Here is a 13,700-nt window from a genome sequence, read left to right as displayed (position 1 = left end):
AAATATTTTATACATGTAATATTTTATATATATCCTCTCAGAAAAGATTTCTGATACCAAGATAAAAAATATTATTGATAAATTTAATCTTATTACAACTTTGTAGTATAAAAATTTATGTAGTATAAAAACTTATGTAGTATAAAAATAAAACAAGATTAAGATTAAATCAGAAATTTCTATCTTCAGATCAGTCTATTCTTTCTAAAATATAAAATTGTCACAAATTTACTCAAACATTCTAAGAAAATTAATAAGATAGCATCAAAAATTATTTTATTCTAGATTTAAGAACTGTTTATTTAAGAATAAAATATTCCTTCTTTGATAATAAATAAGATTAACGTTATATCGATCCTATTTTATGATAGATTATAAAGAGATAGCATTAGATCCAGAAATCTTTTCTGTGGGTGTAAGAAAAAAATTATAAAATTATTCAACATATTAATTATGATAAGTATGATCAGTAAAAAATAAAAATATAATATGTAAAAGGTAAATATTTGTATATAATGATATTTTATACACATTTTATAAATATTTTCCTGATAAATCTTTATAATCTATTAAATTAAGATCATAAAAGTATTTATAAAAAATATTTTAATATATATTTATAAAGTATTCAAATAAAAAGTATTGTAAATATTTTGTAAAACTTTTTTATAAATATTTTGCGCTGTCTGCGATGGTCTCGGTGATTTGCCATTTCCTTTCGAGATCGAAGTGGTCATAAAAATCGAATATATATCGTCGAATGGGTTTGAACTCTTTGGCACAGAGTGCAAACACGCAAGACGTAATTATAATTAGCTTAAGATTATTAGACCTAATAATTAAATAATATAAAAAGGATTATAATTTAATTCAATATAAAAGAGGGGAGGTACGGACATAATTTTTATTATATTTTTATTAACGTTGCAGTATTGCCTGTATCAATGGAATCCATCAAAATTGAGGCACTCGCGATGTTCTGAACGCAGCCTAGATTTTCAGTGATAGTAAATTTCGGAACGCAGTTTTCTTCAAAGAAAATATAGGTTCCCTACGTCTTCCCCCTTCTTCACTGTTCCTCACGCCAAATATACAACTGATTCGCGCTTCGCGCATGAGCAGAGAACCACAGTAGGATGAGAGAAGTAACTGCATATGTGCATGTGGCTGTATGGTTTTTCGCGCCTATATGTATTAAAAAAGGTTAGTATGTATAACAATGAGATTATATCGAAATTTTTCATAAAAAAAATTTTGCGATTGGATGATTTTATATACTTTATTAATTTTTCACGTAATTTTTACCATATAATATTATTCGTAAAAGATCTAATTACAATCTAACCTATACAACACGTGTGATCACATTGCTGGTTAACTTTTGACAATTAAAAAAAATAAAACTATTCCAGTAATCGAATGTTTGAGTGTTAATTATTATTGAAACATGATTCTTTAATCAAAATATTTTTTTGCGTAGGTAATAAAAATATTTACAAGAAAAATAATTACGATTCTAAATTTTAAATATATGAACATAATATATGAACATAATAGGCGATTTTTGGCGATCGTTTGGTTACATGTACCAAAATGTACCAATATGTACCAGAGCGTTTTCGCGTGTTTGGTACTTTTTGATTAAGGCGTGGCTAACCATTTTGGTACATTTCTGGTTGATACCAGCTATACCTTGCAACAAAGTAGGGTAGTTTTTTCCAAATCTGCGGTATGAGAAAAGAGAAAAGAACCAGTCCGTTTTAGCGTTCATAATGGTACATGGTAGTGGTACATCGTACCAGGATAAGCTCCACCCCTACCAATATCAACCTTGGTACATGTATCAAACGATCGCCAAAAATCGCCTAATATCACTTAAGACCGGTTGTTCCAACTTCGTGGTAAACTTACCTACCAAATAAGCATGTGTCTATCTTCATTTCTTTTCTTAAAATAAATAAAGACAAACATATATTTACCTGATAGGTAAGTTTACCAAGAAGTTAGAACAATCAACCCTTATTGATTGAAAACTTTTATTTTGAGAGTTCTATTTATCAAGATTTAATAATAATTTCTTTATGTAATATATAGCAGTAAGACAGGAGTTTTTTATCTGGATAATGGCAACTAATTTTTATAAGTTTTTTAATTTTTCAGTAGAAAAATAGAAATAGTATGAAAATAGAAAAGTGACTCTAATTTTTAAACAAAATGGGATTAAAAGTGTAAAAACATATTTTAAATCATTTTTAAACATCTGTAGAAAAATCAACAAAATCAGAAACCTTCTAATTGGCCAATTTTTTAAAGTTTCTAAAAGATATATTCTAGGAACTTTTGCTGTCTTTTAGAGATGTTAAAAAATGATCAAAAACATTTTATGGTATTTTTGATCCCATTTATTTACAAAAATCAGTCAATTTAGTATTTAGTATTTTCAAAACCAGATTCATGATCCAGCACATCCAAATTAGTAAAAATATACCTATCTTTTTAAAGACAATCTGCTAATGATAAGATTTTGTTGATCAGCATAGAAATTATGTATGTCTAGTCACTGGAACATTTACCTTGTAAAATTACAAAGTTTAATCTAATTGTATTAATGTTAATATTTATGTTAATTAAAAATATTAAGTAAATATGGAAGCAGTATCAGCTTTCTCCGTATATGCAGCAAAAGAGAAAAATACAGCACAGTTATTAAATGGAAAGAAGAATAAACAAAAATCATCAAAAGTTTTGAATCAAAAGAACAGGAAAAATGTGAAGCAAACAAGTGCAAACCAACAGGTGCAGAGAAAAGGTAAAGTTAAATATTTTTACAAAGAACAAAAACAAAGTTAGTATGTCATCAAAAAATCAGTAAAATAAGTAAAATAACTTTTAATTGCATGTTTGTTACAGAAAGGATAAAATCTAAAACAAAAGTAAATATCAATGACAGCATACAACCAATAAACAAATTAAATGAAAACCGAAATATGCGTAGAAAATTGAAATTAAAAGCAATGAGAAAGAAGAATCTTAAAAAAAAAACTACTCAGACAAACTTAGCTATGAAGAATAGTAGAGCAGAAAGTAACAAAAACAATTTAAAATCAAATCATAGTGATTTGAATCAGAGTGATTTGAATCAGAGTGATTCAAGTAATACGAGTATTGAGATAAATGAAAAAAATAGTGATGATAGCAATCCAATTACGACTAGCCGAAAAATACTTCAGTGGCTATTGTATCCTATAGATATAGAACACTTTTTCGAGTAAGTTAAAATTGATAAGTATAATTATAAGTATAATTATATAAATTTTTCTAGTATTAATGTCAATTTTTCTTTATCAGACACAATTGGGAAAAGATACCAACGTACGTAAAAAGGGGTATACCCAAATATTACAAGCGCATTGTATCAACTCCTGTAATAGATGACGTATTGAGGAAGAATCATCTCCTATTTGGTAAAAATATCGACATAACGTCTTATTCTAACGGAATGAGAGAGACTCACAACTCTTCTGGTCGCGCTGTTGCGAGTGTTGTTTGGGATTATTATCAAAACAAATGTTCTGTCAGAATGTTAAATCCTCAAACATTTATACCTGCAATACATGCGTTGAATGGTAAGATACTGTACTGATTATAGAGCCACTGCATCAATGAACTATTAAATAACTGTTTAAGAAAAATATTGAAATATAAGACTTTAGAATAATAAATTAAAAATTGATATTTTTTAGATCTAATTTTCTTATAGATTTGATTAAAATATCATTTTTTACATGAAAATGTAATTATATTAATACAAGAAATAAGAGGAATTGCCAATTCTTAGTCAAAACAGATTTTGGAGCTAATAATAATTTTATATCAATTATTAAATTTATTTTCAGTTTTATAGACTGTGTATCGATATAGTTTGAAACGTAAACTGTAACAAAAAATAATATTTGAAATTAATTTAATCGTTACATTTAATAATGGTCCTAAGCATTAAAAGAATTTTAAAAAATTGACACTTATTTCTTGTATTAGTCACATACCATAGTATTCAATAAATTATATTAAGCTGTTTATATTGATTGGTACAGTGTGACCCTTTTATATAATTTTTTAATTATTTCTTTCTTTTTAATTTGTAAAATACTTTCGTTTTACAGCTACTCTCCAAGAATACTTTGGTTGCTTTGTGGGTGCCAATTTGTATCTTACGCCACCTAATAGCCAAGGTTTCGCGCCTCATTACGATGACGTAGAAGCATTTATATTACAAATCGAGGGTCAGAAGAGATGGAGGTTATACAAACCGCTGAATGAAAATGAATATTTGCCGAGGTATTCCTCCAAAAATTTCAATCAATTAGAGATAGGGAACCCTATACTAGATACAGTTATCAAAGCTGGTGATTTGTTATATCTACCACGGGGAACCATCCATCAAGGAATGACTCTCGATACTCATAGCTTGCATGTTACAATAAGCGTGTATCAGAAAAACAGTTGGTGCGACTTTCTTGAGAAAGCGCTTCCGCAAGCTTTGAAGCGAGCCACTGAAAACGATATTCGTTTTCGGGAGGGATTACCCCTCGATTACTTAAAATACGTCGGTACTGCATATCAAGCGAATGATCAAAAATATATATTCAAAAATAAGATTAAGAATTTGATCACTTTGATGCTAAAATATATTGATATTGACAACGCGGCCGATTTGATGGCCAAAAATCACATTCACGATTTTCTGCCACCGTTCCTCTTCGAAGATGAACGGGAATGTACCGTGGCGGAAGGTGGCGAGATCATGACCAATAACGGGGTTATCAAGAACTGCGTGGAGATAACGCTTGAGACAAAGATACGATTGTTAAGATCGCATTGTATCAGGTGAGTTATGACGAATTAATTTCTGATTCTAATTTTGAAAAATGACGAGTTTAAGGTAGGATAATAATATCATCTAATTATATTTTTATATTAGATTAGTAAAAGAAGATGGAATATATAAGATATATTACTCTACCGAAAATTCCAAAGAATATCACGAATATGAGCCACAATTTTTAGAAATTGACGAAGAATTTGTACTTGGAATTAAGCAAATTGTACTATGTTATCCTGCTTTTATATCTGTAAAGGAACTACGAATTGAAGATGACGATACAAAGGTATGAAGTACATATTGTTCGTGATATCTTATTAAATATTGATTATGATATTGTGATTGACATATCATTTGAATGTATTATAGATTCAAATAGTGAAAGATCTCTGGGAAAAAGGTTTAATCTTAATGAAGAATCTGCTGTGCTGATACACAAATCTTGTTTAAGAAAAGAAAAGAAAAAGAACTATATAAAGCAGTATTAAATAGAAAACTGTGTACAAGTTCTGTGACATAATACTGAATATCAATATAATATCGACAATGATTCCTGTTATATTGTATTTTATAATTCATATTAGCTTTTACAATATATCTTATTTTAACTCTTTGTACCCGGTGATTCTTAATTATAATTAAGAAAACTACTAATAACTTAATATATATATATATATATATATATATATATATATATATACACATATATATATATATATATATATATATATATATATACATATATGTATATATTAAATAAGGAATTAATTTACAATTTTTTGTTTTTTATGAAATAAAAATGATATATATAGTTATTTAATTGTATTTATATTGAACCACTGTCTTTTTTTAAATTCTTTGTTTCAATATTTTTTGTTAATATTTAAATAATTTTTGTCAGAATTTTTTTTCATTTTTTTACGTTTCTTCATTGCTTTTAAGTCCAATTTAACAACACAAAATATTGACACATAATTATAAATTATTCTCTGTGATGCAAATATGTGATTATAAATTCTACAATTTTCACGTTCCAATTCTGAGCTTGTTGCGTTTCTTTTGTGCGGCATGATCTCTTTGTCTTCCTAACACATACTCGACATATTCTAGATATCCATCGTTGTTTAAGTCGTCCTCTTCCAGTACTTTATCTATAAGCTCTATTAAAAATAAAACAGAATTGTATAATTTTATTACATACCTTAGAGAAAAAGTTGACATAATGTAAATATATAATGTTTTTTTAATGTGGAATTTAAACGTACCTATAATCCAGTCTTGATCCGATTGTAACACATCTTCGTCATGCTCATGCAAAGTATGTTGAAGAGCGTGAAGAATTTCTAATCCGTCTAACTTCGTATTATTGTCGATATCGTGAATCCTATAGTTGAAAATATATTAGCAATAAGCTTAATAAACGTGAACAAATGAGACAATCTTTGTTTTAAACGTACTGAAAATAATGGAATTCTATTTCTTGTTCGGTCATTTTCGAAAAATCGAGTTGATCGGCCATAGAACCCATATCTTCCTTCAAATGTCTAAAATCGTGAGATAAAGTCACGGATTATATTCACATATATAAATATTAAATTGAAAACATTTCGATATTTAAATATTATATTTAACTTTGATATTTAAATATCAATAATTGATAATTATATACATGTTAACATGATCTTTTATTAATCTATCAAATTGTTTTTTGTATACGTATAAATATATGAAGGAATTAACTCTGTACACACGATGAGATTATTTATATCCTGTGCATTTGTTTTTTTTTATAACTAAAAGCAAAGCAATTATGTCAAAGTATATGTAAAATCATTAAAAATTTTTTTTATATTTGTAAAAGCAATAAAAAATAAACCTAAACCTAAACCTAAAATAAACCTAAACACGAACGATCCATCATGTGTACAGATGTATCATAAAAAATAACGTGTATTAATAATTATATATAAAACAGCAGAGGATTAAAAATGATAAAACAATACCTAAGTTTATTTAGAAAACTAGTTATATCATTTAATTGTGTCTCACGTTGTATCGTGAAGCAGCTCGTCATCTTGCGTCAATTTAATCGCGTCTTTTTCGGGTACATAATGATGGTGGGACACGCTGCTCCTTGGATGATGTGGTCCACGAAAGTGACCGGTTGTTAGGCCGAGACAAAAGCTGATTAAAAATATTGTCCTCATTTTGTTATCTGAAATAAATTACGAATAACATAATGTTACTATTTAAGCTTTGTTACTTTAAATAAATGTGTCTGTACAACTAAAGGTATGATGCGAGTCTCACATATATGGGTTTAATTTGCACGGATTTAAGTTAAAGTTTGAGGTAAGATATTAGAGAATTACATTTCGCGGTGGTTTGTACACGACCGGGCGTGTGACGCGGTACAGAAAGAATGATGACTGCCGAGGGGCGACTCCACTCTTCGCGACATTCCGAACGGTGCCCATTGACAATGGGACCTGCTGGGACATGTTCATCGGGTGTGTCGCCGTGTGTGGAGTGCCTGCCTCTTCCGAGGGTCGAACACCCCGTCGGTCAGCGACAGATGGGCGGTAGAGGGGGTCCACGGTAATTATTATGCGATTACCCACAAGCCCATTGATTTAGATTGGACCCCAGGGGGGCGAGCTGCAAGATCGTGGGCCCGGCCTGATTTGTTACAAGATCGAAAACTCGAAAGTGTTCGACGTATAATACAGTCAGAGAGATTATTGAATCGTTCCTCAAGACAGTCCAGTCGGTCTCGACTGCGCGACGCTTTTTTTATTTCTGTGTTTATTCGAGAATGGCTAATAATCATTCAAGATCCATGCCTTTTATACACAAAGAATTTTTTTATTAGTAAAACATAGTTTGTGTCATACTCGCTACGTTGCCGAAGATGATCGAGGATTTTAACCTCGTTGCGATATTCGTAATTCGAGTTTTTTTAATTTTCCGAAAAATAATCTTTCCCATTCTTTTTCGGAAAATATGGAAAAAACGACTGTAATAATGACAATGGATTTTAATATTGAATTACCTATTTATTAAAGTTCTTAAATATAAAAGAAACTTTAAAACCATTGATATGGAAAACCAGTAAACGTGGTATTTTTTTTTTTTAAGAAAAAAATATGAACCAAAAAATGTGACAAGGGAAAAATTGGAAGAAACCTTTTCTTTCTTGAAATTTCAAAGAATTTTTTAAGGGTTCTTTAAAGACAATGTTCATCACAACTGTTTTCATTTACGACATATTTGTGAAAAAAGAAAAAGCACAGAGAGTGGAAAGAGACAAATACGTAAGTGTTAAAAGACACACGAGGCCGAAACGAATACGAGGTACTTAGGAATCAATTTTATATAGGCTTACGGTGATCTCGAAGCGAGAATGCATATGCTAAGAGGAGAGCGGGGGAGTCCCTCGGGGGTTTTCGATGCGCGAACGAACCCCCCGGGGGGTCCCGACGCACCCCAATTCCGCGCACCCTCCGCGCCCGCTTCTGTCCCTCTTTCTCCTTCTCTCTGGGTGTCGAAATCTATAAATAATTTATATCATTTGGTCCATTCACGACGGGAGAGCCCATATGTACCTGTGTCGCCTTACAGGGGACCTGCAACATTCACTCGACATTCTCCTCTCCGATTGTCAGAATCGGCAACGATCTCCCGTTACCCGGGGCGTAGCGGATGCACGGAGAGACGAGCTTATGGATTTGACGTTAATCTGTCGAATGTCGAGCGAGATTGCGTACAGGTGCTAATAAGACCATAATATACGAATGTATTTTCCGTCTCCTTTGTGCACGATTGTTTTACTTATCTGCCCTTTCGTTCAATCGCGGAAGAGAAGTAAACTAAGTAAATGTTTTATCTTAAAATTTTCTGTCTTTTGTCAATACGTTGTGGGATTTTACCACTGTAAATTTTCGAGGGAACTTTGGTAAGGACAATCATCATACAAAGAAATCTCTATTTCGCTTGTGTGATACAACTTTGTTTTAGAATAAAAAAAAAAAATTAATATTATTATATAACACATATAAATGTAGTACATTGATATTATGTAATTGCATTATAATACATATTCATTTGTATTTATATTATGTTTATTTATATATCATTAAACATGTTTCAATACGTTGCATTTTTATCTATAAAGTCACTGTACCAGTCAATCAATAAATAAAAATAATATAATTACATTTTTAAGTAAAAAATAATGTTTTAATCAAATATATATAACAATTAGATTTAAAAAATATCAAATAATTTGCAATTTATTATTTTATAATCTTATTACTTTAATACTTTTTTTAAATAGTCTTTTGTGTGTTAGTGATCGTTTGATGACTGATGCAGTGACCCTACGATACGATTTGAAATGTACCAGGCCTTCCATTATACGCCATATATGCATTTGTTATCCAAATGTACATTTATGTCCGCGGTAAGTTTATCAGTGTCACTGGGGAGAGATCGGACATATGTCTCCGCAATATCATACGCAAAATTGCTGTCACGAAACCCGGTATCTCCGTGTTTCTCGACAGCGATTCCCCTAGCTTATACGTTGTCCGCTGGCCGCGATTATCGGCGGATATATCTCGCGTCTCGCAAGGCCGAGGACAACCCCTCGCGGAGGGTAGTCGCCGCTTTCCGGATAGATGGAGCTCCAGGTCAGTGGTCTATAACCTGGGCTCCTCTCCTGGGGTAGTCGCGTTGCATCCCCGAAATTCCGTAGAGCCAGAGGTGGCGGCTACGCGCCCGGCGCTATTTATCTTTACCTTGTCTTGGACGTCTCGCGGTGGTGCGTCGATCGACCCGGTCGGCGATGGATCCGACCCCGCCCGCGAAGATCGAGTGCACGATCCACCCTCCACACTCTCTCTCGATCCCGTGCGCTGATTCCACGGGATCCCGGTCGCTCTCGACTTGATCGGCGGGAGAAGCGCGCGCGACGCTTATCGACGTTTTTCCGTGCCGAGTTTGCGTGCTGAACGAGTTGCTCCGAACGCGCGGCCCGCTCTCTTTGAGCGGGCGCTCTCGTTTGGTTTTCGTCCAAATCCCTGCGAAAAGTCGGCTAATCCGATCACCTCGCTTCTTTTGCCACGCGGAATAAGCGCGCGGATTACTCCGTTCGGCTCGCTCTGGGCGTCCACCGCCTGGAAAGGATCTGGGAAGCTTGGAATTCTTCTGGAACTTATCTAGTTTTTCTCTTTGTAGAGTAGCCGGAGAAATTATTAAGGAATTTTACCGGAACTCGGAGAGTTTCTGTTGAGATTCGTCCCTTCGATGATGTTGTATTATTTTTCGACAGAAAGCGGGAGGGTTCGATCAAATTAGCAAATAAACTCCTCCTTAGTAAACATTTATTTTTAAAATATCTTTGTGAGAAGGTTAGGTTCAGCTAATTAAAAATATGTTTTAGATATAATTTTTTAATTAAAACAATTATTTTTAAATAAATAAATAAGAAAATAAATATAATATTAAAAATATATGTGGAATGTTTTTAAAAATGTAAAATACTTTTTATTAAAGATATATTACTTTAGATAGATATATTTCTCTCCTTTGTTCAACATTTTTACATATGCATACTTAGCGCAATTTTTCTCTTTTGTTACACTCCTTAAAAAATTTTATTTATAGAAATTTAACGAGAAATATAAAAAGAGAGAAAGGCCAATTTTATAGAAATATTCCATTTCCATCCACCTTTTCAGAATCTATTATTCGTCACCTGAGTGATCCTCAATTTTCTTTTCCGCATGAGATTGTAAGCAGGGAACGCGGCGAAGCTCACGCAGTGACTAAATCTGTCTTAAATTTGCATAGAAAAGCGCTTTAATTTTGCCTGGAAATTTGAACGAGAATGTCTGAAAAAAATTAGAGAATTCTCCGAGAGATTTTTTCGCGGTCTCTTTCATGTGGATACAGCCAATAACTACTTACGGAGAGTTGTAATATTACATTTACACAAATTTAGACAAAATCACGGTAGTACTGACGATAATATTTCTGCTATTACGTGCGGTTCGGTCCCCTTTATTCCGCACGACAAGAATTGAAAAAGCTCCACGTGCGGAAACTCGGTCTTTTGTTATGCATTATTACGCAACTGTTTTTATACGGTGCAGGTAAATATACATTTTTGGGATATTAAAGTTTCCCGTTGCGTTTATCCACGTTTATATAACGGCATAAATAATGACAATATTTATTAACATTGTCGTTATTTGCTTGCTGTATAAACGCACATTTTATGTGAATAAAAGGTAACAACAATGTCGCGTTGTACCGCCAGAAATCGCGACACAGCTTTTAGCTCGATTTCAGTTGATCTGCCGTTGCATTTTATTAACAAATAATGACAGATTTTTAAAATTTAAAACCATTGGATGCAATAGAAATAAACTATTTTTTTGTACCGAAAAAAAGAACATTCTTGATTTGAGAATATTCTTATTTTCAAAACGTTAAATATCAAAATAAGATTATATAACGTCAAACAAACATAAACTAACACAAAGAAGTTCTGTATAGTTTAAAAATATATATATTTTTATCATTTAACAATAATTTTCATAAGTTAAGAAAAAAATAAGATAGAAAAAATACAATTTAATTAGAATCTTCAAATCAAGAATCAATTAGAACTTTTTATACTATTTTATTATAAAAATAATTGTATATATATATGCTCTTTTTAGACAACTGTTATAAATATTATAATATTAAAATAAAAATATAATATTTTGTTGAAATTTAAGATTATTAAATTCTTTAAGGAAAATTAAATTACATAGAAGCAAAAATTGCATTCTTGATTATAAAACAATGATGGTTATAAAAGATTATATTAGTTTAATTTGATACTAATTTTTTCTTGTGCGCCAATGAGACTTGCGATAGAGATTCGAAAAAAGAAATTAGTTTATGACCGACTTTTTCTGAGAGTAGACGCTCATTATGCACATCTCTATAGTTACAGTTTTATTTTATACATTTTACTTATTCTTTCGAAGAAAACATCAGGCATTGGTTCATCAGAGATCCGTTTCTCTGAATTGCTCTATTCCGAATCATAACTAGATTGCGAGACGAGTTTAAGGGTGCTTTATCGCAGTTACAAATTTGAGTTGACCAAACTAGAATTTTTTAGAAGCTAGCAAGGGGGTAGAGAGAGGGAGGGAAAGAGAGAGAGAGAGAGAGAGAGAGAGAGAGAGAGAGAGAGAGAGAGAGAGAGAGAGAGAGAAGAAAAAAAGAGAAACGAGAAAGGAAGAGAAAGAAAAAGAGAACGCCGCACAGATGTGACGTTCCAAAAGGTGCGAGGGAGAAAGGGAAAAAGAGAAGGCGAAAGAAGAACAGAGGGTGTGCGTGTTTGAGGATCGAAGAGGGATGGAGATAAACTGTGGAGGTTTGAGAGAGACGCGAGAGTGGTGTAGAAACGACGGGGAAAAGGGAAAAGGACGAGAGAGAAAGAGAGAGGAAGATGAAGAAAGACAGAGAGACACGGAAAGAGCAGGGGGGGAGAGAGAGAGAGAGAGAGAGAGAGAGAGAGAGAGAGAGAGAGAGAGAGAGAGAGAGAGAGAGAGAGAGAGAGAGAAGCAGAGAGCGAGTGGGATAGTGCACGGATGGGTCTCCGGTTGCCATGACGACCATCGTAGCCTAAAGCTATGCTTTTATTGATTCCAAGCCGCAAACAATGTGCAGGAGTGGATGTTTCGCTCTGTTCTCTCTCTATCCGTCTGGATAGTGAGGTATTAACGCACCCCGAAATACCGATACCCATGGGCACGTGCCCCAGAAAAGCTGGGCCGTCTCGTTCCCTCCTCCCCCCCCTTCTGCTTCCTCCCCTTTCCTTTCCCGCCCGCCGGTTTTCCCCGTGCCATCCCCTTTTCCTGTCTCCCTTCCCGCCCTCGTCCCGCGCGGAGTGCCCTGCGATTAATTCAGCAGTCTCTCGATATGCACAGTTCGCCGTTGCATTAAAATACACGCGACTTCAAAGCGCTGCTCGCCGACTATAACGCAACGCGATCCGACGTCAAAGGTTACGTCGGACTGCATCTTCCAATCCTGCGTTTGCCCCCACCCCCTTTCTCCACCCCCTCGCTCCCGCGTCACGGTCCCGAATTTTTCAGGGGTGCATCTCGTATCACCGTGCGGCATGACGCTTCGTAATCATGATTAATTCCGGTACCGTTCTGGATACCACTTTCATCCCGCGACTATGATGAAAAAAATCTATTTTAATAATTCCGCGTCGAGTGTTAATTAATTAGTCAGCCTGCTACGATTACGGATTACATTGTATTTCCGACGAGATATATTTAATTAAACTAAAATTAAATTCAAATTTTTCTACCGAATTACTTCTGTACGTTTTACAGTTTCATTACAGGTTTATTACGAATTCATGTAAACAGCTTTACCTGGTGTTAAAAGTATCTTGTAAAAAAAATGATGGGAAATTTGGATACGTATAACTTTCAGTTATGACGCGCGCGGGGAACATGGATATCGGGGAGAGAATTGACTGTTCGAACCGCAGGTGAATCGGTGTGCGGCCGATCGAAGCTAAAATCGACAGCTGCGACGCGAGGCGCGGAGAGAAGAGATCGATTGGAAAAAGCACTCCTTTCTTTCTCTCATCTCTTGGAGGCTATCTTTTGAAAATCGAATCAATAACAATGAGCGAAACTAGCCATGCGAAAGTCAGATCGCGATTGGATTTTCTACTCGATTACTGCGAAGAAAGGACCACCCACCGCGATTTCTCCACGAACAGCTTACCGCCCAC

The 13,700-nt window shown here is 33.5% G+C and overlaps 2 protein-coding genes across 3 annotated transcripts; one reads left to right on the top strand and one right to left on the bottom strand.

Annotated features, from left to right (window-relative positions):
- Positions 1–928: 928 nt before the first annotated feature.
- On the top strand, positions 929–5,499 carry LOC105830462 (ribosomal oxygenase 1). The gene is made up of 7 exons (XM_036283377.1): positions 929–1,203; positions 2,642–2,809; positions 2,911–3,268; positions 3,349–3,626; positions 4,164–4,887; positions 4,982–5,168; positions 5,252–5,499. Exons 1-7 carry the CDS (start codon positions 1,137–1,139, stop codon positions 5,312–5,314), a joined length of 1,845 nt encoding a protein of 614 aa, XP_036139270.1. The 5' UTR covers positions 929–1,136; the 3' UTR covers positions 5,315–5,499.
- Positions 5,500–5,785: 286 nt separating this feature from the next.
- Positions 5,786–9,843, bottom strand: LOC105830464 (multiple coagulation factor deficiency protein 2 homolog). 2 transcript variants are annotated; one of them, XM_012669788.3, is made up of 5 exons: positions 9,682–9,843; positions 6,932–7,097; positions 6,340–6,426; positions 6,148–6,266; positions 5,786–6,042 (listed from the first exon to the last, which is right to left on the bottom strand). In XM_012669788.3, exons 2-5 carry the CDS (start codon positions 7,087–7,089, stop codon positions 5,909–5,911), a joined length of 498 nt encoding a protein of 165 aa, XP_012525242.1. In that variant the 5' UTR covers positions 7,090–7,097; positions 9,682–9,843; the 3' UTR covers positions 5,786–5,908. The 2 variants fall into 2 exon arrangements, with proteins under 2 accessions (XP_012525242.1, XP_036139269.1); XM_036283376.1 differs by lacking the exon at positions 9,682–9,843 and adding an exon at positions 7,255–9,118.
- Positions 9,844–13,700: the final 3,857 nt, after the last annotated feature.

Source organism: Monomorium pharaonis, chromosome 2, assembly GCF_013373865.1.
Source record: "Monomorium pharaonis isolate MP-MQ-018 chromosome 2, ASM1337386v2, whole genome shotgun sequence".
NCBI classification, from domain to species: Eukaryota; Metazoa; Arthropoda; class Insecta; order Hymenoptera; family Formicidae; genus Monomorium; species Monomorium pharaonis.
The sequence above is the reverse complement of the archived record's forward strand: the minus strand, read 5'-3'. Positions and strand labels throughout refer to the sequence as shown.

Bases quoted from the DNA above. Each gene is read 5' to 3' on its own strand.
- LOC105830464 (XM_012669788.3), bottom strand. From the start codon at position 7,089: ATGAGGACAATATTTTTAATCAGCTTTTGTCTCGGCCTAACAACCGGT. The intron at 6,427-6,931 runs GTGAGACACAAT...TCACGATTTTAG, and splicing joins GAGCTGCTTCACGATACAAC to ACATTTGAAGGAAGATATGG. The intron at 6,043-6,147 runs GTACGTTTAAAT...TATTTTTAATAG, and splicing joins GGATCAAGACTGGATTATAG to AGCTTATAGATAAAGTACTG.
- LOC105830462 (XM_036283377.1), top strand. From the start codon at position 1,137: ATGAGAGAAGTAACTGCATATGTGCATGTGGCTGTATGGTTTTTCGCG. The intron at 1,204-2,641 runs GTTAGTATGTAT...AAAAATATTAAG, and splicing joins GCCTATATGTATTAAAAAAG to TAAATATGGAAGCAGTATCA. The intron at 3,269-3,348 runs GTAAGTTAAAAT...TTTCTTTATCAG, and splicing joins GATATAGAACACTTTTTCGA to ACACAATTGGGAAAAGATAC.